The sequence below is a fragment of the Emys orbicularis genome, chromosome 9, assembly GCF_028017835.1.
Source record: "Emys orbicularis isolate rEmyOrb1 chromosome 9, rEmyOrb1.hap1, whole genome shotgun sequence".
Lineage (NCBI taxonomy): Eukaryota > Metazoa > Chordata > Testudines > Emydidae > Emys > Emys orbicularis.
Window position 1 is genome coordinate 74,507,037 of NC_088691.1, and position 27,359 is coordinate 74,534,395.

A 27,359-nucleotide genomic window follows, 5' to 3' on the forward strand; every position below is an offset into this window, starting at 1 on the left:
CCTGTTTCAGTGCTGGATGAAGTATCCCTATGTATGTCTGCTGGGATCTTTCATAAGATGAGATAATATTTCAAACTTTCTTTCTCACCTTTACTGGCTTTAATTTGGACAAAGTGTGAGAACTCAGAGCTAGTTCTCATGAGTGCCCTTTTCTGCCTCCTCAAAGGAAGCGGTCTGTGCCCCTCACCTTCAAGAACTGTCAATTCAGCCCTTCCTTTAAACAAAGTTGGATTATTATAAATTCCAGCCTTTAAATCCTGTTTGTGATACAAGATGCCTGTACCATTGCGCTGAATCACTGTGCCATATTTAGGACTGTTTATTTTTAAAAATATATTTAATCTGCAGGGGGACCATCATTTTTTACATGGGTCAGTGGCTGGAGCGCTTCATTTGTGAAAATCAGCTTCAGACTGATTATTTTCTTGCAAGCAAACAATTTTTGCTTTGAATCTACAGTATTGCAGCTGTTTATACGAATAAAACAAGCAATTTGTTACAATTTGCTAGGGTATGTTGGCATTTCTACTGGAAATTCTAATTTACTTAGGTTCATAACTGAACCATAAACACTTGTGTATCAATATTGCAGCCCACATAGCACATAACTTCACAACCAAGTCTGAGATCCCTACAACACTTAGGCATAACGAGTAAATACAGGACAGAGTATCAGTTTTATCTGACAATTTCCTTATTTTGGTGGGAAGTTTAGACATAATTTTAATGTTAGTGTTGGTGTTGGTATTTTATGACTGTTGTGCATGGAGAGATGTACCAACTATCTCCCTAATAACATGCATCTCTGTAAGTGACATATAACATCCTAGTATAAGAAGCAAGACAAACTGAATGGGGAAATATTAAAAATCTCTTTTCCCAAAAATATCTTTGTTTGATTTAAACAGTTTTTTTTTAAATCAAAATATCTGTGAAAAGATTTGTGGGTTGTGAATCTAATATTTGGAGATTAATAACATGGCTTAGTAAGGCTAGAGTCTTAGCTATTCACAAAACCAGCAGACGTCTATAACCTCCTTATATTGTACTATATCAAAGAAAGAGAGTCAAAATAATTACCAATATTTCAGTAGTTAGGTGAGTTGATAGTTTAATAGTCACCCTAAGGTTATGATAATTGATTAAATGCTCTTTCTTTTATGTCCTATTCCAGGTTATTCATGAATTGAAAAGCAAAGATATTAGCAAATCATTCCGAAAATCAATAAACAAAAAACAGGGTATTACAGCGATTGGAGGAACTTCACCAATTTCCAGTGAGGGGACACAGCACTCTTATTCAGGTAAAACACTTGTCCTTGGCACTAGAAAAAAAGAAGAAAAACCGTAATTGGGAAAAAAAAATTCTCTCAAAACCAAACCAGTATAAGGTGAACCTCTGCAGTGCAGATGCCAGGGCTCTGTTTTGTAGAGATTGTACTGTTCAGTTTGCTGGTCACAGTTCTGTGCTGCTCCCAGAGGTAAGTCAGACTTTGCCAGAGCAGAAAGTGGAAAGAGAAATCTGATTACAAGGAAGCAAGAATTAAAAATAGAAAGCCTTTTGTAACAGGTTTTATACTAAGGGTTTGTGTTTGGTTTGTTAATCTACTCTGTGAACCGTTGTTTTTTTCTTTTACACTCCTGTTGAGATGTATACAAGGGAACCCACATTTTCATTTCCATGGTGCAGAACCAAAAATTAAAAAAAAGTTTACAGTACATGTTGGAGATGGGAAAAGCCTATTCGATCATCTAATCTGCCCCCTTGCCAATGTGGGGTTGTTCACTACAGTATGTTTTTTCTAAAGCTTTGTTCAGTTTAATTTAAATTTACCAAACAATGGCACTTCAATCACTTCCCTTGGGGAGATTTTTGCACAGCCTTTAAATTTAATAGGGGGGAAGCTTTCCCCAATATTCAACCTACATTTTCTTTCTTAATTTCATCCTAATATTTTTAGTTATACTTTCTTCACCTATGATGAAGAATTCCTCTGTCTCTATTTGATGATTACACTCTCTAGATATTTATAAACTGTTATCATGTCCGCTGCTTAGTAGTTTTTTGTATATACGTAATTTATCATCCTGATCATTTCTGTTGTGCTTCTCTGGACTCCCTGCAATTTGTCAATATCCTTCTGTTTACCAACACTTTGCCTTCATTTATCATGAGTTGCCAAATAACTCACTGACAATATATTGTCAAAGTAGGACTGTATGAGTATATAAGAGAACAAGTCATCCTGGATCTGTCCAGATAGCAAGGCACCTGTACTTTTCTACTTGGGAAGAGGAGGGCCCCATCAGTAATGATTTGGTTTTTGGTGTCATTTTATATGATGGAATGAAAATGTAATGCAGAAAAAAATACAATTGAATGCATTACTCTTGTCCTGATAAATGTCACTTCTTAGGGATATTGCATTCCTGGCTTTGTAAAACATAGCTTTACAGACGTCTAGAACGTAGTGTTCAAAGGGTCTCTGTTTTGTGTATATGTATTTATTAGTGCATGCAAACGCAACATTTGTGCATCTAAATAGGCCAGGGGTCAGCAACCTTTCAGAAGTGGTGTGCCGAGTCTTCATTTATTCACTCTAATTTAAGGTTTTGCATGCCAATAATACATTTTAACATTTTTAGAAGGTCTCTTTCTATACTTAATTGGCCTCTCAGAGTTGGTAAGACAACTCCCACCTGTTCATGCTCTCTGTATGTGTGTGTATATATATCTCCTCAATATATGGTTCACTCTATATGCATCCGAAGAAGTGGGTTGTAGCCCACGAAAGCTTATGCTCTAATAAATTTGTTAGTCTCTAAGGTGCCACAAGTACTCCTGTTATTTTTGCGGATACAGACTAACACGGCTGCTACTCTGAAACCTGTCATTCTATAAGTCTATAATATATAACTAAACTATTGTTGTATGTAAAGTAAATAAGGTTTTTAAAATGTTTAAGAAGCTTCATTTAAAATTAAATTAAAATGCAGAGCCCCCCGGACTGGTGGCCAGGACCCAGGCAGTGTGAATGCCACTGAAAATCAGCTCGCATGCCACCTTTGGCACACGTGCCATAGGTTGCCTACCCCTGAAATAGGCGTTTGCCTGTGTAGATCTTTAATTGTGCACCTATTTACCTGATGTATACAATTATCGTTTTGTGTGTATAACTAATGGTTTTGGTTTACTGTTGTTTTGTTTCCGTGTTGTTTGTGGGGGTTGCTCACACACCAAATGCAAAAGAGAGACAATTTTTAAAAATAGGAAAATGTGATTGTAAAAAATCACAAAGAGGAACTCGGGGCAGATAGGGTACCTGAAAGGATTTTTAGCTTTCTTTTTAAAATTGACTAGATTCTAGATTGATGTTTTCCATTTAGGGCTCAATCTTGCAAGATCCTGAGTGCGCTGGCCCTGATGCAGCCAAGTACTTAAGTGCATGCTTAACTTTATTCACGAGAGTGGTACCACAGAAGTTAAGCATCTGCCTAAGTGCTCTGCTGGATCAGGGCCAGAATGCTCCGCATCTTCTAGGATTGAGCATTTAAACAGTAGATTGTTTTTTTTAGTTACATATAACGTAGTTAATGAGTGGCAGTTTTGAATTTAAAGTTCCCTGTGATATTTAGAACCATAATTAAGATTCTACATATTGGACATGGATAATTTGTGTTGGCTGAGAGTTCTGTATGTGATAACTCTGTACTATCTGTGTTCTGCTCTTATAGCATCGACTGCTTTGTTTAAATATTTCTCCACAGCATTGGATATAACCTGTCTCAGGCCATGTCTACACTTACCGGGGATTGATGCTGCTGCGATCGCTGCAGCAGGGATCAAGTTAGCAGGGCTAGTGAAGCAGGGCTAAATTGACCGCAGAGTGCTCTCCGGTCGACTCTGGTACTCCACCGGAACTAGAGGAGTAAAGTGAGTCGATGGGAGAGCATCTCCCATTGACGCAGCATGGTATAGACACCGCAGTAAGTTGACCTAAGCTATGTCGACTTCGGCTATGTTATTCACACAGCTGGAGTAGCATACCTTAGGTTGACTTACCACGATAGTATAGACAAGGCCTCAGACAAAGACTGCTTAGCTCTCAGGAGCAGGGACCCACTATATGGAAACTGAAAACCCAGTGAAGATACAGATATTGTAGCTTGATTGTTTATGGGCTTAATAAGCATTCTTAGACACAAGTATTGAGTTCTGTACACATCCCCTAGATATGAAAAGGGAAAGGGTCTTTCTTTTTAAGTGTTTTAAACAAGAACAGGCCATAAATCTCCTAAGGTTAAATATAACACAATAATTCAGACCAAATTCTTAGAAGTGCTGCCAGCCTCTGAAAGACAGAGTAGAAAGCAGACTGATCTATTGCCATGTTTAAGCAGGGTCCTCTCTGCTCAGCTCTGGCATATTTCAAATATACTAATTCCCCTCCTGTTTAACATAATCACAGAGACACTGAACTTCTGTAGTAAGTTTTAATAATACTTTTATCCTTATTACTGTGCTTGGCAAGTAGTATTGTGATATTCTATGGACAGTTAAATAATATTTGTCCACCATAATAATAATAGATTATTTTAATGGTGTCCTGGCTCTTATATTACTCAGTCGTTAATTTTTTTGTTTTTCAGAGGAAGAAAAGGTTGCTTTTGTTAACTGGGTAAATAAAGCTCTTAAAGATGATCCTGACTGTAAGCATCTCCTTCCCATGAATCCATCAGATGCCAGTCTTTTTAAGTCACTTGCAGATGGCATCCTCCTTTGGTAAGTCAAGAACTAAAGAAAGAATAAGAAAGTTGTTCTCTGAAGGTCAAATCCTGATCACATTGAAATCAATGAAAGTTTTGCTGTTGACTTCAATAACACCAGGGTTTGACCTTTAATCAATACTTCTAACAAGTCATAGGATTGGGGGAAATCCTTGTCCTATAAATCCTTCTTTAGTGAATATATATTCTAAGTCTAATCTATTTAAAGAGTCCTTCTATTTAAAAATGATGTGCTTTGCATAACTGTGTGTGTGTTGTTATAAATCTGATTGGCTGGAGAGTTTTCTACTTTAAACCAGTGGAATTATATCTTGATCAATGCACATACCAGGAATAATCAGACTCTTCAGAAATTAGATCATTGTACCACCCATCATGCTCATTAACAGAAATAATTAGACATCTCTGCAGTTTCTAATATTAGAAAGCATTATCCAGTGGTTAAATCACAGCACTGGATAGTCAGAAGATCTGAATTTTACTCTTGACTCTGCTACAGATTTGCATGATGTCTTTCAATTTCTCTCTGCTGCAGTTTTCCCAATTAGTAAAACTGGTAATTGCCCATGTCATAGGAGTACTGAGGGCTTAATTCATTATTAATTAATAGAAAAGGGCTTTGAGACCCTTCTATGGAAGGCACTACAGAAGTACAATATGTTAGTTGTAAGATTTACACTACCATGTTAGAGTGGCTCTCAGCATAAGTATATTCAATTCTGCAGTTGTCTGAATCTTCCTGAGAACTTCGTTAGCAGTACAATCAGAGCTGGATTCCTAAGCATAAATCTGACTACTCCACTTTCTTATTTCCATGTAGGTTCTATGGTTTCTGGTTTTATTGGAAGTTGTTTTTGAAGGGGAAAAATAGGAATTTCCCTTGGTGCTTTCAATATATCAAGCAACACTTTTAGACTTCCCACAAAAAAGTGATGCTAATGTTTTGCTTGAAGTACCATTGTTTAGAGAGATGGAATAAATTCTGACTTTTTCTTCCCCAGCAAAATGATTAATTTATCCCAACCAGATACAATTGATGAAAGAGCTATTAATAAGAAGAAGCTCACTCCTTTCACTATTTCTGTAAGTATGGCATCTTTTCTGGCACAAACTAATTATATTTCAGGAGGCTATTCATATAGCTTTGTTTAATAGCAATTTTGCTGTAGATTGAAATGGGAGCAGATCAGGTCCTATGTGTGGATTTCAAGGTGTCAGACAGCCAGGTAGCATTGTTTGCTTGCACGGCGTTGTGTTTTCTGGAGATCCATAGTACACTCTAGTCCTTGATGAAATGCAGAGCTGGCATTTCTCCTTTCAGCTTCTAGGTCTTTAATATTTTCATGGACTGCTACCTACCTTCTCTACTTTCCTGGTCTTTCCCCTTTCCAGGTGTCACAAGTGGGGCTGCTTCTTAGCACTCTCTGCAGTGCCAAACATACTATTGCTGTTGCTCCCTGTTTTAAGTCCTAAATTGGGCCACCTGCTAGAAGTAGGGCAGCCTGTGCCATAAGCTGGTTGTCAGTCTCTCAACAATTAAATAGAAAGAACAAGCTCGGAATTTGGCTGTCTGCACCTTTAAAGAAACAGATAAAACCACAAAGGCAAGTACTCAGTTGCAGCGCTTGAAAATAAGGCCCGGGGCCTCTGGACTAGCTCTGAGGGGCTCCTCCTCCATCTCAGTCTCACCCAGCACAATCCCTGAGCAGCTGCAAGCAAGCCTTCTTAACTGGCCTGCTGGCTCTTAATTGGTCAGTGTCTTCTCCTGGTCCTTCTAGGCAGGGGCGGCTCTAGCTTTTTTGCCGCCCCAAGCACAGCAGGCAGGCTGCCTTCGGCGGCATGCCTGTGGGAGGTCCCCGGTCCCGCGGATTCGGCGGCATGCCTGCGGGAGGTCCGCTGGTCCTGTGGCTTCGGCGTACCTGCTGCCGAATTGCCGCCGAATCTGCGGGACCGGCGGACCTCCCGCAGGCATGCCACTGAAGGCTGCCTGACTGCTGCCCTCGCAGGGACCGGCAGTGCGCCCCCCGCGGCTTGCCGCCCCAGGCACACGCTTGGTGCCTGGAGCCGCCGCTGCTTCTAGGTCTCTGGAGGACTTGCTGAAGCTTACATTGTTCAGGTGCCTATGTGGTAATGGGGAGGTATTATCACATAGTCGCATTTCCCCTCCAGGAGGACTCCACTGTTCAGTTCCCTTGTGATTACTGTGCTTTTGTTTTTCCTCTGCATTGCAAAGTACTGGAGCAAATGAGCCATACAAAATAATCAGCAAAGTAAATTGTTCTTTGTGTGGTTATCTTTTTTCCAAGATGGACTCATTATGGAAGCCCATCTTCAGTAGTTTCTAAAGTAGGGGTAGGGTTAGCACTAGAATACGTTTTTAAATTGTCTGAAACCACCTTTTTGTACTTCTGAACTACATACTGAGTGCTCAGTTACTACAATGATAGGGCCACATAAGTACCTAACATAGGTAAGTATGCAGACAAAACATTGCTTACATAGTGTTTTGGATAAACAAGAAGCACCCTGACATGGTTCATTATTAATTATTAATTATTATTATCATGATGTATTTATATTAACATAGCACCTAGTAGCCAAAGCTATGGATCAGGACTTCCATTGTGCTAGGCACTGTACAAACATAGACAAAAGACGGCCCCTGCTCCCAGAGAGCTTACAGTATAAATATAAGACAAGAGACAAATGGATGCAGACAGATGAAGGAGTACAAGGAAATGTACAAGGAGACGATATTGGTCAGCATGAAAGGCACTGGTATTAGCAGCTTAACCATTGTCAATTTTATTGTAGGCATCATGGCAGAGGAGAGTTTTTAGGAGGAATTTGAAGTAGGATAATGAGGTAGCTTTGTGGGAGTTTATGGGGAAGCTAGCATCAACCACTCCATAGTGAATGAGAGATAAGTAGAGCGGCGATTGGCCAAAAATGGCCGTGAAAGTGAAATAAATCAGCTTATGTTTGATGCAATAGGAAAGGGGAACCAGAGGAGGCATTCAAGAGAGGGGCGAGATGGTCAAAGGATGGACTAGGAGAATTACCTTTTCAGCAGTATTCTGAATGCATACAAGTTAGGCATGACTGCATTTGTCAAGGCCAGAAAAAACGATGTTGCAATAATCTAGACATGAGATGATGAGAGCCTGGATGAGTTTTATCTAGGGCAGTCGATTAATCACAGTTAACTCACACGATTAACTCAAAAAATTAATCACGATTAATCGCACTGTTAAATAATAGAATACCAATTGAAATTTATTAAATATTTCAGACATTTTTTTACATTTTCAAATATATTGATTTCCATCACAACACAGAATACAAAGTGTACAGTGCTCACTTTATATTATTATTTTTATTACAAATATTTGCACTGTAAAACTGATAAAGAAATAGTATTTTTCAGTTCACTTCATACAAGTACTGTAGTGCATTCTCTTTACTGTGAAAGTGTAACTTACAAATGTAGATTTTTTTGTTACATAACTGCACTCAAAAGCAAAACAATGTAAAACTTTAGAGCCTACAAGTCCACTCAGTCCTACTTCTTGTTCAGCCAATCGCTAAGACAAACAAACTTGTTTACATTTATGGGAGATACTGCTGCCTGCTTCTTATTTACAGTGTCACCTGAAAGTGAGAACACGCATTCGCATGGCTCTTTTGTAGCCGGTATTGCAAGGTGTTTACATGCCAGATATGCTAAACATTCGTATGCCCCTTCCATGCTTTGGCCACCATTCCAGAGGACATGGTTCCATGCTGATGATGCTCGTTAAAAAAATAATGTGTTAATTAAATTTGTAACTGAACTCCTTGGGGGAGAATTGTATGTCTCCTGTTCTGTTTTACCCTCATTCTGCGATATATATGAGCCGTAACTAGCTATTTTTGCGCCCGAGGCAAGAATATAAAATTGCGCCCTCCCCCGCTCCTCTGGCAGCGCCGCCCCCCGTTGGCTCCTCTGGCCGCACCCCCCTCTTGGCTCCTCCGGATGCGCCACGGCCATGCTGCGCCCCCCCCACACTCCTCCAGCCGTGCCCCCCCTTGGCTCCTCCAGCCGCACTGTGCCTTGCCCTCCCTTGGCTCCTCCGGCCGCGTCCCCCCCTTGGCTCCTCCGGGCGCGCCACCACCATCCCCCCCCCCCCCCGGCTCCTCCAGCCATGTTGCGGCCATGCTGCACCCCCCCCCGGGCTCCTCCAGCTGCGCTGCGGCCATGCTGCGCCCCCCCTCGCTGCTCCTGCCGCGCCACTCCCCCCTTGGCTCCTCCGGCCGCACAGCAGCAGCACCTCCCCCTCTAGCTTTTTTTTTTTTTGCTTGGGGTGGCAGCAAAAAAGTTAGATCCGGCCCCCGCTCCTCTGGCAGCGCCGCCCCCCTTTGGATCCTCCGGCCGCACCCCCCCCCCCGGCTCCTCCGGATGTGCCGCGGCCATGCTGCGCCCCCCCCACACTCCTCCAGCCGTGTCCCCCCTTGGCTCCTCCAGCCGCACCGTGCCGTGCCCTCCCTTGGCTCCTCTGGCCGCGTCCCCCCCTTGGCTCCTCCGGGCGTGCAACCCCCCCGGCTCCTCCGGCCATGTTGTGCCCATGCTGTGCCCCCCCCCCCCTTGGCTCCTCCAGCCGCGCCGCCCCCCCCGGGCTCCTCCGGCCACGCTGCGGCCATGCTGCGTCCCCCCCCCCTCGCTGCTCCGGCTGCACCGCTCCCCCCTTGGCTCCTCCGGCCGTGCCGTGCCCCCCCCCACTCCTCCGGCCGCACCGACCCCCCTCGCACCTCTCTCCTCCGGCCGTGCTGTGCCCCCCGCTCCTCCAGCCGCACCGCCCCCCCCTCGCGCCTCGCTCCTCCGGCTGTGCTGTGCCCCTCCGGCTGCGTCCCCCCCTCGCGCCTCGCTCCTCCGGCCGCGCCATGCCCCCCCCTGCTCCTCCGGCTGCACCGCCCCCCCTTTCGCTCCTCACTCCTCCGGCCGCACCGCGGCAGCGCCTCCCCCCCCTCGCTTTTTTTTTTTTTTTTTGCTTGGGGCGACGGCAAAAAAGTTAGACCCGGCCGTGCGCTCCCCACCCCAGCTCACCTCTGCTCCGCCTCCACCTCCCTGGGCCTGAGCGCGCCGCCGGTTGTTTCTCCGTGCTCCCAGGCTTCCCGCGCGAACAGCTGATTCGCGGGAAGCGGGGGCTCGGAGAAGCAGGGGCGGAGCGTTTAGGGGAGGAGGCAGAGGCGGAGAGGAGGTGATTGCGCCCCTCCCCTTTGTGCGCCCGAGGCAAGTGCCTCACTCGCCTCGCCCTTGTTACGGCACTGCCATATATTTCCTGTTATAGCAGTCTCGGATGATGACCCAGCACATGTTTGTTTTAAGAACACTTTCACAGCAGATTTGACAAAACGCAAAGAAGAAACCAATGTGAGATTTCTAAAAATAGCTACAGCACTCGACCTAAGGTTTAAGAATCTGAAGTGCCGTCCACAATCTGAGAGGGACAAGGTTTTGAGCAATGCTGCAATTTTGTATTGTATTCTAGTGAATTACAAAACCTAATCTGAGTGTTCGTCTAATGCAGGGGTGGCCAGCCTGTGGCTCCAGAGCCACATGCGGCTCTTCAGCAGTTAATATGCGGCTCCTTGTATAGGCACCAACTCCGGGACTGGAGCTACAGGCGCCAACCCCTTGCTCTGCCACAGGCCCTGCCCCCATTCCACCCCTTCCAGCCCCCTCCCCTGAGCCTGCTGTGCCCTCACTCCTCCCCCTTGCACCCCCAGAGCCTCCTGCACGCCACGAAACGGCTGATCGGGAGGTGCTGATCGGCGGGGCTGCTGGTGGGTGGGAGGCGCTGGGAGCAGGATGGGGGAGCTGATGTGGGGTTGCTGACGTATTACTGTGGCTCTTTGGCAGTGTACATTGGTAAATTCTGGCTCCTTCTCAGGCTCAGGTTGGCCACCCCTGGTCCAATGCATTGGTTTATGTAACTTTAGAAACTCACAAAAGAAACAAAGGTGGTGACTACTGTTTTAAAACTAACAAACTGACTGGCTAATTTAGTTAATGTTGATGTTTTAATTAGGAAAACCTAAATCTTGCCCTGAATTCTGCATCAGCTATTGGCTGTACAGTGGTCAACATTGGATCACAAGATCTAAAGGAAGGAAAACCACACTTGGTATTAGGTCTCTTGTGGCAGATCATTAAAGTTGGTCTTTTTGCTGATATTGAGATCTCCAGAAATGAAGGTAAGAGAGGAAGTAATGTCAGGTGTTCTCTCTCTTTCTCTCTCTCTCATCTCAAAGCAACTTTTCAGAAATCGGGAGCAATTCAGCATCACCTTTCATTCCTGTCCAGGACTTGTTCTTCCATTAAGCCCAGCCCTGCCATGTCCCTAGTATGAAGTCCTGCCGTCTGATTGGTGGTTGGTCCCAGGTCTGACTGACCTTTGTTGTGTTTGCATTATTTTCTTGGGCATCCTGTCATCTGTTTGTCTTCTGCAATGCCCCACCATCATAATCTTTTAGACTACAGCCATTCCTGTATCCTGAATTCACATTATGCTCTCCTTTTAAATTCTTCATTTGTCTTAAAATCATTCCACTTTACACTGGCCATCTTTCAAAGAACTCTTATCTCTACTGCCTCTAGCTTTCTGGTGTCTATTTAATTTAATGCAGCTGTTTTCAGACCATAGAATTACTGTTAGTACACTGGTTTGATACTCTCACTTTATGACTGTAATGTTTTTATCAATACATAATTTCGACAATTTCTGTGTGGCACTTGTGGCTAAGGCACATCTTTTAACCTCATCCTTGATGGAACCGTTGGCATTGGCTTCCTAGGTACACATAGAAGTATACTTATTGTGGTGTCAGGTGCGATAAAGTATACAATCTGGGATTAAATGTTTTGTGACCATGATAGCAATAATTCAGCTTTTTTTCACATTTGCTTTTAGCTCTTATTGCTCTGCTAAATGAAGGGGAAGAACTAGAGCAGCTACTGAAACTTTCCCCAGAAGAGCTCTTGCTACGTTGGGTGAACTATCATCTGGCCAATGCAGGATGGCAGAAAATCAACAACTTCAGTGAAGACATTAAGGTATATACTTGTCACTCTAGTAAGTGAATACAGTCGTGCCAAAATGTCACATTTTTAGAAACAAAAGATTGAGACCAGAATTAGTGATCTGCTTTTTATAGGTACATAGTCACCAAATGTCTCCTAGCACTGCACATTCTTTTGACCACACATGATTATACTGTTTAGTTGCTGATGCTGTGTATCAACTAAGGATATGCAGCCCAAACCAAGCACTTTCCACATAGCTTAAATAGCAGCCCTTATTCAGGAATCTAAAAATTCCAAATTGTAATTAGAACCATTTGGGATGAATTGCACACTCCCACCCACAACTTTACACCTTGCTCTTTAACCCTTCCCATGAGGCATAGGCGCCGACTCCGTGGGTGCTCCGGGGCTGGAGCACCCACGGGGAAAAATTGGTGTGTGCTTAGCACCCACTGGCAGCTCCCTGCCCCCCCCCCCAGTTCACCTCCGCTTCCGCTCTGGCTCCGCCTCCTCCCCTGGGTGCACCGCGTGCACGCTTTTCCCCCCTGGCTCCCAGCGCTTGCGCCGCAATACAGCTGATTCGCGTGGCAAGTGCTGGAAGGGAGGGGGAGGAGGGGGAACGCACCGCACTTGGGGAAGAGGCGGCGCCGGGGCAGGGATTTGGGGAAGGGGTCCAATAGGTTCAGGGAGGGGGCGGAGTTGGGGCGGGGACATTGGGGAAGGGGTTGCAATGGGGGTGGGGCTGGGGCAGGGAAAGGGTGGAGTTGGGGCGGGTCAGGGGCGGAGGGGCGCGAGCACCCACCGGCACCGGGGAAAGTTGGTGCCTATGCCATTAGGCCTCACTTACCTTTGTTATCTTGTGGGGAGGAGAATGTGGCTTTCAGCCATCACCTGGCTCATCTGTAACAATAGGTGATTGTCCCTCCGCCACAGCTAGGGATGTCAAGAGACCACTCCCAAAGAAGACACATCTGGTGGGCCTTTTGGCCCTTTAGGGGGGGGAGGGATAGCTCAGTGGTTTGAGCATTAGCCTGCTAAACTCAGGGTTGTGAGTTCAATCCTTGAGGGGGCCACTTAGGGATCTGGGGCAAAATCAGTACTTGGTCCTGCTAGTGAAGGCAAAAAAAAAAAAAAAAAAAAAAATAGGGGGGAGGGATAGCTCAGTGGTTTGAGCTAAACCCAGGGTTGTGAGTTCAATCCTTGAGGGGGCCACTTAGGGATCTGGGGCAAAAATCTGTGCTTGGTCCTGCTAGTGAAGGCAGGGGGCTGGACTCGATGATCTTTCAAGGTCCCTTCCAGTTCTAGGAGATGGCATATCTCCATTAATTATTATAATTATTATTATTATCCAAGGAAAATCCCTCCCAGTTATGGTCCCAACCAATCCTGCAACAAAGGAGGCATACTAGTGCCTTGCTGCTGATTCAATTCACTGACTTCATGGGGCTGAAACACGCTCTGGGTCCACTGTGGAAGCTGGTAGATGTATCCTTCTCCTTTGTCTAGTATCAGCCATGCAGTATAATGTGTGCTCAATGCTGCATTAAGTCCAATAAGAGACAGCAGCACTTTTAAAATTAAAAGTGAAGGGGCAGTGTTCCCTGTGGGTAATAAGTGAGGGGACTCTATGGACATCTTCCCTCCACTAATTTCAGAATAACCATTAAAGATAATTATGTAGCTGTCTCTGTATTCTTTATGAAATACTGAGGAAGAGACTATTTACAAAGAAAATAAACAACTAGCTTTCTTTTAATGGACAAGTGCAAATCTAATCAAAATGTCCTTTAATATACAGGACAAGTATTAAACATTTTTAATATTTGCTGCTGTTATCAGAAGGACAGGTTTATCCCTCTGTCTTTTTAGTTTTTAAGGGAACAGGGAATGCAAAAACATGTATTGAACATTGCATCTAATAAATATAATGAATGATAAAACAAATAATAGACTCCCTTTAACTGGGGCATCTTGGTCCACAATCTATTGTCCAAGTTAATTGGCCTATTAAGAGAAGAGGACATTTTAAAAAAATCAAACTGTTTGAAAAGACTTATAATTAACTAAAATATTGTACTGGCTCATAAATATTAGATCCACATCATTTCATTTTTATTTTCTTTTTATGAAAACTTTATTTAGTAACTTTTGTATCAAAAGACTGGAGCTAGAATTTCACTCCTATTTAACACCTGCCTTAAATATCTTATAACTCTTAGAACTGGCTAGTACATTCCCAATAAGAAGAATTTATTCTGTCATGATTAAACAGCAGTCATTCCTATTCACTATGTCATTTGGCTAAACTGTGAAATGGCTCAGTGAAATGGCCTTTTTGATTAAGTAGATCTTGACTAAGGGCTTGATCCAAAATCCATTGAAATCAGTGCAAGTCATATTGATTTCAATGATCTTTGCATCAGAGCCTACGTGCAGTATACTATATTCAGAGGAGTAAATATTTGCTTATTCCCTACTATTGTATTGTTTGTTTTAGGATTCAAGAGCCTACTACCACCTGCTGAATCAGATTGCACCCAAAGGAGACAAAGATGATGAAATTCCCATTAACATTGACCTTTCAGGGTTTAATGTAAGTATCCTGAGGGTCAAAAAGATACCTATGTCTATTTAACAGAGACCCCATCTACATATCCAGGGACTTGGTTACATGCAGAATACAGTTCCATTTTGTAGTGCAGACAGGAGCATAACCAGATTCCTGCACCATGGAAAAGCTTTGAACTCTGCAGAACTAGTACAGTTTCAGGATACTGTTGAAACATGATTAGGTGCCTGTCACAGTTTCCAGGGGAACTGTATCTGTATTTCCCCCTGCCCCCATGGTCCATTTAGTGCCCAGTTATATCTCAGGTCTCCAGCCATCACCTGTGTCTGAGCAGGGACCCTTGTCCCATTCTTTCTGACCAGTGGATTTTAAGGCTGCACAGCTCTCTGCCTTACACTGTGATATCCCCAGTAAGCCAGTCTGCCTAAAGGCCAGTGCCTGTGCTTTGGTTTCTCTCTGAGGTCTATGAATAGTGTATCGCAAGCAGTTACCAGTTACCACACAGCAATTTCTAAGCAAGCATCTTTATTCTTAAGGAAAAACATCACAGAGAAAATATAATAAAACCATAAATAGATTTAAACACACACTAAACTTACCAGGAGTCACCAGTCTTATGGGGGTCTAGTTACCAAAAGTCTTTCCAACCCTTCTGCAAGGTTGGGGTTCCCCGTGGACAGAAGGTCCTGTCCATTTCCTGAATCAGAAAGAAGGCCCTAGCCTGGGTCAGTTTAAACCCAGCCTTTTTATATCAAAAGCCCTTTCTTTGTCTGTTGGCCTCTGGAAAACTTACTGTGACCCAGTATATGCAAGTCTAAACCAAAAGTGGTAACTCTCTGGAGGTATTTACAACCTAAGTAATTCACCTTAATCACTCCTATGACACTTTTTGGGGTTAAATGAGGCTGTCTGTGGGAATTTCTACCACCTGCACACAGAATGAAGAAGGAGCTTTGTCTGTGCCAACCACGGGAAAAGCTCCCCAATTACTGGCTGCTGGCAACACAAGCGCGCCACTCCTGCTCTTTCCCAATACAGGCTAACAATTTACACACTTTGTTACACTCAAGCGTCCCATCCCTTATGTGCTGGGCACCAGCAATGTACACCAAATCTGCTGCCTCCGTGGAAGCAGTGCACCCCAGTTCACTGGTTTCACCTCAGTTCAACAGCCTCTTTAGCACAAGGCACTTAGATGTGTCCATAGTAAAACCAAACTGAAGTTTATTTAACAGAGCTTGAGATACAGTTTCTAATAAAAGCAAATATAAGGGTTTGGAATCAGAGGGTTACATTTAAAAGAAAACCATAAAACGCAATCTGTAGCCTATTCTTCTTAATAAGTTACTTTCCTGTCTAATGAGGTATTTCTCACCCAACAATCCGTCTTTACAGCACTTGTCCAATCCAGAAAAAGCTGGGATTCACCTTTCATGAGACGCTTCATGAGACAGGCAGAGTGTCTCCTCCAGAATGGATAGCATTGTGTGCCCTTTCTTCTTCTCTTAAACAGTTCCAGTCTATTGTCTCTTAGACCTAACGGTCCCCTGTTCAGAGACTTTTATTGGAGTTCTTTTATCTTTGTAAATGCTCAAGCCTACATCTGGTCCAGACAGTAAACACAGGGCTGGCTCCATGGATGTCAGTTGTTCTCAGTGCTGATTGAGTCAGCTCTGAGACTCCCCCACAAATTTCACTTCCCTCAGTTTTGGAATACAATATCCTAGATGTTACATAACTCTAAAATTCTTTCCTGTACAAACATCTAACGATAACCATGACAATCAGCTAGTTCTTAGCTTTTGGTAGAGATCATGCATGACCCCCTGCGGTGAAATATTGAGAAGATTGTCAGACACAGGGGTAATGTATCTGCCTGGGCCAGAGGTGAAAGGAAGCCGGTACGGTACAGCGTACCGGTAAGAAAGTGGCCGCCAGTACACAGCTGACCGTACCAGCAGGGCCGTTGATGGGGTGGGGCCAAAAGGGGCAGCTGCCCCAGGGCCCGGCGATTTAAAAGGGCCCGGGGCTCTCGGTAGCGGATGGAGCCGCTGGCCCTTTAATTCGCCGCTGCTACCCTGGGGCTCTAGCAGTGATTTAAAGGGCCCGGGGCTCCCAGCTGCCGCTGCCATTACCACGCCAGTGGCTGGAGCCCTGGGTCCTTTAAATCTCCGCCAGAGCCCCAGGCAGTGCAGGCCAGGCAGGCAATGCTGAAGGGCTGGCTGGGGGAGTCTGGCCCCAGCCCCGCCCCTTCCGCCTGAAGCCCTGCCCCTGCCCAGAGCTGCCCCCCCAACCTTGCCCAGGACCCCAGCAACCCTGCGTACTGGTAAGTCCGTTAAGTTACTTTCACCCCTGGCCTGGGCACATCTGTGCATGTCTGTATCACGACCCCCACTGTTTCTAGTTCCTAGAGAAGCTGTGGTAACCCTCTTCCCCCCCTCCCTGAGTTGCATGCAATCCCTGGCCCACAGTGATACATAACCCATTCATAAACTTAATACAACATAGTCCCCAAGAGATTGCCTGGGGTTGCAATATCTGTCACAGTGCCTTCTGCCCTACAAGGTGGAACTGTGTCAGGGGAAACTGTTTTGCAGTCGGGTCCCCCAAATATAGATGTCATCTTAGCATCCTATTCTGGGGTCCTATTCTCTTTCTCAGCTGAAGAATTCTAACTGGGCTGTCCAGCTTTGTTCTAAAACTCAGACTGGGAAAAAGAATGAAGACTTGTAACCTCCTGTTGTTCCTTCAAACCAGATGGCATTTAGAGGTAGGAAGGTTCCCTTCCATTCATCAGCAATGATGGAGGGTGTGGGAAACTTCAGGCCACAACCGCAAAGGGGCAGGAGTGTTCAGAACCCTTCTGTTGAGCCTTAATCCAACTGAGAGTGAGAACATTTCTCCTCTTGAGGGGTGCTGAGTAAGGTTGGTTGAAAATTTTCCATTGCAACTGTTTTTTGACAGAAAATTGGGTTTTTGGCTAAATGAAATTTTTCATGGAAACTTTGTTTTCTGAACATTTTAATTTTTTGTCAAAAAATAAATACCACAACCCTGCAATATTTTGGCTGAAAACCAAAATATTTCTGTTTTCTGCTGAAAAATTTCAATATTGATATTTCTACCAAAAATTTGAATTTTTTCTATGCCTCCCCGCCTATATTTTGACCAGCTCTATTGCTGAGTACAATGAGCTTACTCCAATACCAGGGTTATACTGACTCCTCTCAGAAAATGACAAGCTGACCTAGAGTTCTGAGTTGCTGAATATAGAAAGTGGGATTTCATTATTTATTGTTATCAGGCTGGCCCGGGACTCCTCCGGGGATAACAGAGTGTCAGCTGTCAAAATACTCCTTAGTATTTTTAGTAAATTGTCCTGGTAAATGCTGCATCTTATGAAAGCCATAAACGTATTGATCACTTAACTCCTTGCTGCTGCTAGAATTACAATAGCAAGGTGGTTTTGAGGAAGAGTGACTCCCCTAGAACTACTGATTTGTATCAAAAAGCGTGGGAAATTCTAGTACCGGAAAAATAAATTAATCATGCCAGAATACCTCAAGGGAGAAGGAAAAAAGGTAACTATTTAGAAATCTGGTGAAACTTTTTTGAAGTTTGCTGGAAAAGGGTCATCACCCACCACCAAACCTGACAGTTTGAGAACTTTTTTGAATACTAAGGAAGGGAGAAATCCTTTCAACAACAGTGAATGTTGAACTAAAAATTAAGATATTAAACTAATGATAACAGATATGAGGGAAAAGGAGAAAAGTTTAATATCACAGAGTTTTGGTAATATAACTAATAAACAGGTTACATGTTTAAATGTAAGAAAACCAGAATTTTGGACATAAATTATGAAAGACTTTAGCAAACACTACCAACTGACAAGCCAGAAAAGGAAGATAAATAGTAGAAAAGCATCAGCCACAATATGTGATCAATACCACAAAGTTGAAAAGAGTGACTGGTAGCAGTTCTCAAAAGTACAGCTATAGGGACTTCCATAGACCAATTTGTAATTGTTTATATATTAAGTTTATCTCTATTTAAGTTGTAAAACAAGTTTTATAAGATTTCTATTAAAAGAATGAATCCATTAATAAAATAATAAGAATAAAAAACAGCTACAGAGTGACATAAAAATACACAGCACTTTTTTATAGGAGATCTCTTCCTCAAGCTACTCCTGTGCCAAAGCTCTACGATGGAGAGACCTGTTTTTTCTTTTGGATTTTGGGTGGCAGCCATGGCTTTCCAGAGTCTTGCCCAGCCTACATGGCCATGGATATTTATTGGCTGTGATCTGAGCAGAAGATGAGCAGTGACTATTGGGACTATATGTACATCTACATGCTGCATATGATGTGGGTTGGGTAGACCTACTTCTTCTAGGTAAATGAATAATGCAAATAAACAAAAACCCCTTCTACAAGTTACACAAACTGCTCACTAATTGATGACATGATTTTTGATTGTCAGATTATGTTCACTAACTATGGCAATTAAGAGGATTCAACAAGTGTTTAATTATGTTCTAGAAGAAAAAAGGATGTCACCTTCTGAAAAAGGTCCAAACAATACCTTCGTTCTGAACAAGGTCTACATCTGTATATTATATTCTGGGCCTAATCTTTAATTATGATGCAATTAAGATGAGAATCCAGAGAAACAAAAAAGAACCAGAAAAGTCAAAGTTCATTCAAAATGTTTTTTGTTTTTGTTTTTACTTTTTTTTCTAGGAGAAAAATGACTTGAAGAGGGCTGAATATATGCTTCAGCAGGCAGACAAACTGGGCTGCAGACAGTTTGTCACTCCAGCTGATGTAGTTGCAGGCAACCCTAAACTTAACTTGGCTTTTGTTGCAAATCTCTTTAACACATACCCAGCCCTGCACAAGCCTGACAGTTCCATGTATGATCTCAATTTACTAGAAGGTAAGCTCTTTCAACCTATACTAGCGGTGAGCAGAGAAATAAGAGCATTAGAGAGTGGGTATAACACATAAAAATTAGGTCTTCTGACTTATAAAACCGCATTCTTCTTCGAGAGATGTCCCTGTGGGTGCTCCACTCCAGGTGTTGGTGCGTCCCTGCGCCTTCGCTCGGAGATTTTTCGTAGCAGTACTCGTACTGGCCACGCATGCGCAGAGGCTGCCCCCCGCTGTGAGTCTAGGATAATAGTACGCATGCATGGCCAATCTCCTCAGTTCCTTCTCTACCGTCCCCGGCCTGAGACGGAGCTCAGCAGACTCGTTAGGAAATCCCTCACTTTCTTACAATTACCTGTTATAGTAGTTAGTTTGTTGTCAGTTCTTGTTAGTCTAGTTTATTAGTTCTTTATCTGTAAAAAAAAAAAAAAATTCTCTCAGCCGCAGCCGCTTCTACCATGCCTGGCTCCACAGGCTTTAAGCGCTGCTCTACGTGCAAGGATGCTATCCCACTCTCTGATGGCCATTCTCTTTGTATAAAATGCCTGGGGGAAACACACATTCCCCAAAAATGTGCCCACTGTACCAAACTCAGTTCCAGGGCACGAAAGGACAGGGAGCTCAAATTGAAACTGCTCCTCCTGCAGAAGTCTCTCGGGTCAGTTTCAGACCCAGCCGCCGGCTCTACTGCCCGACACAGCCCCCCTGCTTCAAAAAACCTGAAGAAAACTTCAAAGAAGGGGCAGCCCTCTCCAACAAGGAAGTTGGTGAGGCACAAAAGTGCCTCAGGCAGGTCAACAGTTTCCCTGCCTGTGTTTCCTCGCCTCAGCACTTTTGAAGAGCCGGGCTCCTCAGGCACCGCACGAAAGCCGCCTCAGGTTGCGGCGGCGGCGCGAGGCTCCGGTGCCGAGGCTTCAGGCTTTCAGTTGCCTGCCTCGTTTATGGCACCGTTCGGCACCGAGATGGACGCGGTGCCGACATTTCCCGCCCTGGCTGACCCTCAGCGGGCTGATGTTGCCCCCCCGGCACCTACCACGGCACCGGCAACCGCGGCACAGACTGACAGGGAGATCAAAGGCAAAACCCCTGCTCAGAGGAATGTTCCCTCAGGGCAACTTCCTCCTCCACAGTTTTCACCTCATTCAGGAGCCTCACCTCTTCAATTTACTCAGACAGCAGATCTATCGGTGTCACCTATTCTGCAGTCTCCCCTGATGACTGCCTGTTTTTCTCCAGTGCATGACTCAGGATCAGAACAACCTTCCTCCAGTGAGGAGGAAACTGATCCACAGGCAGTTTTTTCTCCTGATCAAGGCTCCCACACCACAATCAACAGGGGTTACAAACAAATCACCTCAGCCTGTTATCAGGATCCTGCCCCATGGGGAGTGAACCCTTGGATGGCACCACCTATGCCCTACCCACCACCATGGCAATGTTGGGCACCATGGGTATCGTACCCATGAGAACGCATGCGCTACGGCACTTCGACCAGGCGCAACGCCGGTTTAGCACCGCCACGTGACGGATCTGCCGGTGACATAAGATACCAGGCAGCACCGTCACACTCCCAGGAGCAACTGAGTCCTGCTCCTATTCCAGCAGAGCCCGACGTAACGCCTGAGGAAGCCTTACTTCCCCTTCCTCCAACACCGTCGGATGACTATGCAAAATTCCAAGACCTCTTTAAAAGAGCTGCCGGTGACTTAAAAATTAACTTGGAGGAAGTCACTGAACAACAGCATGAGCTAACAGACATCCTGCAGCCCTCTTCTTCCTCTAGAGTGGCATTGCCAATCAACATAGCCCTTTTAGAACCTGCTAAATCCATCTGGCAGAATCCAGCCACAAGCCTACCTACCTGTAAACAAGCGGACAGGAAGTATTTCATCCCTTCAAAGGGCTCTGAATTCCTTTTTACCCATCCGGCGCCAAACTCATTGGTAGTGGACGCAGCGAACCAGAGGGCCAAACAACAGTACGCCCGCTCCACCCCAGCCAACAAAGACAGTAAACGCCTGGACCTCTTCGGCCGTAAAGTATATGCATCCTCGACGCTACAGTTTCGCATAGCTAATTATACCGCAGTCCTTGCAAAATATGACCACAAAAATTATAGTAAGTTCATGGATTTTATTGATCACATCCCAGAGCAGAAGAAACAACAATTCACAGCTCTGGTTTCCGAGGGACAAACCATATCACGCACCGCTCTCCAAGCGGCCCTCGATGTAGCTAACACTGCAGCAAGGTCGACCGCCACAGCAGTGGTCATGCGACGGGGTTCATGGCTCTCTTCCTCCTTCTTCCCTCGAGAGGTCCAGAGCACCATTGAAGATCTTCCCTTCGACGGGGAAAAACTTTTTGCCTCCACCACAAACGACATGCTTCATTCGATGAAGGACGCAAGAGCAACCCTCCGGTCCCTAGGCCTCCAGCCACCTGCGACCAGAAGACGACAATTTAGATACCAACCTTATCAACGTCCACGCTACCCCGCATTTACACAACATTCCTATAGACCGCAGGAACAACAGCAGCCGCAACAACGCCAAAGACCAAGATTCCAACGTCGTCGTCCTAACTCTACAGGGGCGCTGCAACCCCCTCCAACTAATAGGCAGATTTGAAGCATTGGTCGAGGGTTTAGAAAACAGCGTTCCCACTTCAGCCGGCACACCTATCTTTGGACACCGCCTACGACCATTCTCTCATCAATGGCAACAAATTACATTCGACAAATGGGTCATAGAGGTAGTTACAATTGGATACGCCATCCCCTTCCTCTCCCTCCCTCCCACCCACCCACCCTCCCCGTCCCTCTTCAGGGACCCATCTCACGAGCAACTACTCTTCCAAGAAGTGCAGCATCTCCTTCAACTGGGAGCAGTAGAAACTGTGCCAGAACGACACAGAGGGAAGGGGTTTTATTCCCATTATTTCTTAACAGAGAAGAAAAATGGGGGATGGCGACCAATCCTCGACCTCAGGCGGCTCAACAAATTTGTCAAAAAGCAAAAGTTCAAGATGGTCACTCTCACCACTATAATCCCAGCGCTGGAGCAGGGCGACTGGTTTTCAGCCCTCGACCTACAGGACGCCTATTTTCATGTGACTATACACCCATCCCACAGACGATTCCTACGCTTTACTCTCGGCTCCACACATTTCCAATACCGGGTTCTCCCCTTCGGACTGTCCACGGCCCCCCGTGTTTTTTCCAAGATCCTAACCGTAGTTACAGCCTACCTCAGAAAACAAGGGGTCGTAATATTTCCTTACCTAGACGATTGCCTCCTCAAAGCTTCAACGTTCGACGAAGCTCTCCGATCCATACAACTTACCATCGATTGTTTCCTATCTTTAGGTCTGCAAGTAAACAAAAACAAATCCACATTATACCCCACTCAACATCTGGAGTTCATAGGGGCATACCTAGACTCCCGGACGGGGTTGGCATCTCTCCCACCAGCCCGCTTCAATTCTATAAGTCAACTGGCCACAACGATTCGCAACAGTCCCCAGGTGACTGTCCGGGACTGCCTACAAATACTAGGTCACATGGCCTCGTGCACCTCCGTCGTCCAAAATGCACGTCTACACATGAGGTGCTTCCAAGCGTGGTTGGCCACAGTATACAGACCGAATGTGCACCTTTTAAACAAGACTCTCTCCATACCTATCCGAGTCAAAGATTCTCTACAGTGGTGGACAATTCACTCCAACCTCTGCTCTGGAGTCCCCTTTCTTCAGCAGGCTCCATCCCTCATACTGACGACCGATGCATCTCTGACAGGATGGGGTGCACACATGTCTCACCACACAGCCCAGGGGCTTTGGTCTTCAACCGAGTCCTCTCTCCATATAAACGTCCTAGAACTTCGAGCCATTCGCAATGCGTGCCGTCAATTCCTGCCACTGATCAAGAACCAAAACGTACGCATAATGACAGACAATATTGCATGCATGTTCTACGTGAACAGGCAAGGGGGAGCTCGATCCCACTCTCTGTGCACAGAGGCTCTGAAGCTCTGGAACTGGTGCATTGCGAACAACATCCGGGTATCAGCGGCCTATCTTCCCGGAGTGATGAATACCACAGCGGACGAACTAAGCAGACGTTTCCCGTGGGATCACGAATGGGAATTAAACGAGCACACCATTCACAACATATTCCGCATTTGGGGCTACCCAGAAATAGACCTCTTTGCAACTGCAAAAAACAAGAAATGTCCCAGTTTTTGCTCCAGAGCAGGGCTAGGCAAACATTCCTTGGGAGACGCATTCATGATCCCATGGAACCAAAACTTACTCTATGCGTTTCCCCCGATACCGGTTCTGAACAGGGTCCTGATAAAAATACGAACAGATGGGGCCAAGGTGCTCCTAATTGCCCCATCATGGCCCAGACAGCCCTGGTTTCCGTTTCTCACCAAAATGTCGATTCGACCACCAATCCCCTTGCCTCTCATTCCGAACCTCCTATCACAACAACACGGCCGTTTTCTCCACCCCAACCTACCCATGCTCCACCTCAAAGCATGGTTCCTCCATGGTTCTCCCAAACCGAACTAGATTGCTCTGAACAAGTTCAAAGAGTGCTCCTACATAGCAGAACACAATCTACTCGCACCACCTATCTATGTAAGTGGAAACGATTCACACACTGGTGTTCAACTAAACAACTTAGTCCCACGTCAGCATCTCTTCCGCTCATACTTGAATACCTATTGGGCCTTAAGCAATCCGGCCTTTCTTCCAGTTCCATCAGGGTCCATTTAGCTGCTATTACAACTTTTCATGACAAAATCGATGATACTTCTGTATTTGCTCATCCGATCACCAAGCGCTTCCTCAAGGGACTACAAACCCTATACCCAGACATAAAACCACCCACCACTCCGTGGGACCTTCATCTAGTTCTATCTTGCCTAACTCAGCAACCATTTGAACCCCTAGCCACGTGCTCCCTTTTACACCTTTCGATGAAAACAGCATTTCTAGTGGCAATTACCTCCGCCAGGCGGGCAGGAGAAATAGCAGCTCTTATGGCAGACCCACCATATACGCTATTTTTCAAAGACAAGGTTACCCTCAGGTTACACCCCAATTTTCTTCCTAAGGTACACTCGTCATTCCACATTAATGAGCCGATACACTTACCAACCTTTTTCCCGAAGCCACATGCGAACTCATTCGAAGCCTCAATGCATACACTAGACGTACGTAGGGCCTTGTCCTTCTATTTGGATAGAACCAAACCTTTTAGAAATTCTTCCAGACTTTTTGTCTCCATCGCGGAGCGTTCCAACGGTACGCCTATTTCTACCCAGAGACTTTCGAACTGGATTTCCCAGTGCATCCGGTTGTGCTATCAGATAAAGAAAGCTACACCTCCAGACGGCATCAGAGCACACTCCACTAGATCTATGGCTGCCTCTGTAGCATTCTTACGCAAAGTTCCCCTGGCTGATATCTGTAAAGCAGCCACCTGGTCCTCTGAGCACACATTTGTTAAACACTATGCCCTTACTCAAGGCCCTCTATCTGATACACGTTTGGGCAGGGCTGTACTATCAACGGCGTTCCTATCAGATCCGAAGTCCCTACCTCCTTAAGATATACGGCTTTTAAGTCACCTGGAGTGGAGCACCCACAGGGACATCTCTCGAAGAAGAAGAGGAGGTTACTCACCCTGTGCAGTAACTGACGTTCTTCGAGATGAGTGTCCCTGTGGGTGCTCCACTACCCACCCTCCTCCCCTCTACTTCGGAGTTGGGGTAGCCTCCGTTGTAGAGAAGGAACTGAGGAGATTGGCCACGCATGCGTACTATTATCCTAGACTCACAGCGGGGGGCAGCCTCTGCGCATGCGTGGCCAGTACGAGTACTGCTACGAAAAATCTCCGAGAGAAGGCGCAGGGACGCACCAACACCTGGAGTGGAGCACCCACAGGGACACTCATCTCGAAGAACGTCAGTTACTGCACAGGGTGAGTAACCTCCTCTTCTATCTCTATGTGATTGTGCCTATGTAAACACTAATATATAAAACTACAATTAGTTTTTCAAATATTAGCTTGTTGTAGGAACCTCCCTCATTCCAGATATCAGAATGTGGGTTTTCCCTCACGGATGTTGGCTCTGACAAAAGGCCGATTGAAGGTTGGTCTACACTATTAAATGTTTCTAGGATAGCTATGTTGGTTGGGAGTGTGAAACAGTCCCACACCCCAGCCAATTTAGCTATGCCAGCAGCTCCTCTGTCGCAGCTGCAACAATTCTGACAGACGAATGCTTGTGTCAGCATAGTTAATGTCATTCGGGGAGGTAGTGTAGCTATGCCAGCAAACTCCTTTTGTCAGCATATGCCACCTTTCCATTAGGCGCTGTTGCTGATATTGCTATACCGGCATAATTATAGCAGCAAAGGCTCTGTATTGTAGATAAATCCTGATTCCTGAATAACCTTCTACCACTTCATTTGCTGAGCACAAAATTCCCCCCCATGAGCTCCTTAGGATCCCCCCCTCATCAGATTACCATGAGCATGATGTTTATACTCTGGTTGGGAAGGAGGGCATGTGGCTTCCTCCATAGTTTATGGCAATACCACTACCTGGGTTGCATGCCAAGAAGCGCTTGGTATCTTGGTGTTGTACTGCACTCTCAGGGTTTTTTATACGAACATTTCATTGCACATTATCTGGACTTTCTTTTAGGAACAGGGTAATAGATGTAGCGGAACTGCACTATTCTCTTAAAAGGGTAGAGTAAAGACAGGCATATTCTAAAATTCTTGTCCTAGTATCCCTTCACATGACAAACATAATTCCATTTAATTTTCCAGCACTTTTAAACACAAAGAGCCAAGAACTGCTATTAAAAGTCCCTTGGAGATGGTTGCTTGTACCCAAGAGCAAAATAAGGCCTAAAGTCATGGGCGGCGGGTATAATAGGCCATGGGAGGCGCAACCAGTAGGCAACTTCCTAATTTCTGAGGTTAATATGTGTATATTAAATGGCCCAAAGCTACAGAGTTCAGATCCAGACCCATAGAGTGAGGATGTCAAGATCTGTAGTTTTGATTTCATACATTATATTGATAGGTGTCAACTGAGAAATTTGGGGCTGGATTTGTATCCATACTTCCCCAAAGTTTGGGGATGCGTGAATTCAGGTCCATCTCTAACATTAGTATTGTATATAATTACACCTCTACCCGATATAACGCGACCCGATATAACATGAATTCGGATATAACGCGGTAAAGCAGCGCTCCGGGGGGAGGGGAGGCTGCGCGCTCCAGCGGATCAAAGCAAGTTCGATATAACGCGGTTTCACCTATAACGCAGTAAGATTTTTTGGCTCTCGAGGACAGCGTTATATCGGGATAGAGGTGTATATACAAAAATAGCAAAACTATTTGCTGACAGCAGAGGAACACTAAGGCTCGAGAATACTGAATTCTATTCCTGGTTCTGAAGGGGAGTGCATTCTAGTGGTTACAGACCCTTCTGCCCTATCTCCTCCAGCCTGCCCCTCCTATCCCTCTCTCTGCTCCTGTTTTCCCACAACCAGTTCCTGTTCCTTTCTGCTCCCATCGTGCCTAGCCTGTCCCTGACCCTCATTTCTTCTATCTCCCACAACCTGGATTTTTCAGTCTGCCCCTCTGTCTCCAGCTGCCTCTCTGTGTTTCTCCTCACTTCCCACCCTCTGCATTCCGGCAAGTCAGGTTGCTGCTTTCTTCTCCTCCAGGCTGTCTGGCGGGCAACCGTGCGGGCACTGAGAGCATAAGATGTACAATCTCCCTCTTCTCAGTTTTAGTGTCTGGCACCACAGCTATCCTTGACACCCAGAAGGAACATTTGCAGGAAAAGTCCTATTCTTTCCCTCAAGACTTGGGATGCAGCATGCTTAGTCATTCCACGAGGAAGGCACATGCTCAGTACAGTTGGCATGTAGGAACTTTGTGGGGATGGAATATACTCAGTGCAGTCAGAATC

General features: G+C 45.2%; 1 protein-coding gene across 1 annotated transcript in view; it reads left to right on the forward strand.

Annotated features, from left to right (window-relative positions):
- Nucleotides 1–27,359, forward strand: part of PLS1 (plastin 1) — a 53,633-nt gene that overhangs the window by 9,751 nt on the left and 16,523 nt on the right. The window contains exons 3-9 of the mRNA XM_065410565.1: nucleotides 1,175–1,304; nucleotides 4,651–4,783; nucleotides 5,790–5,871; nucleotides 10,857–11,022; nucleotides 11,739–11,881; nucleotides 14,349–14,444; nucleotides 19,166–19,361. Coding sequence (XP_065266637.1) covers nucleotides 1,175–1,304; nucleotides 4,651–4,783; nucleotides 5,790–5,871; nucleotides 10,857–11,022; nucleotides 11,739–11,881; nucleotides 14,349–14,444; nucleotides 19,166–19,361 — 946 coding nt within the window. The remainder of the gene's footprint in view (nucleotides 1–1,174; nucleotides 1,305–4,650; nucleotides 4,784–5,789; nucleotides 5,872–10,856; nucleotides 11,023–11,738; nucleotides 11,882–14,348; nucleotides 14,445–19,165; nucleotides 19,362–27,359) is intronic.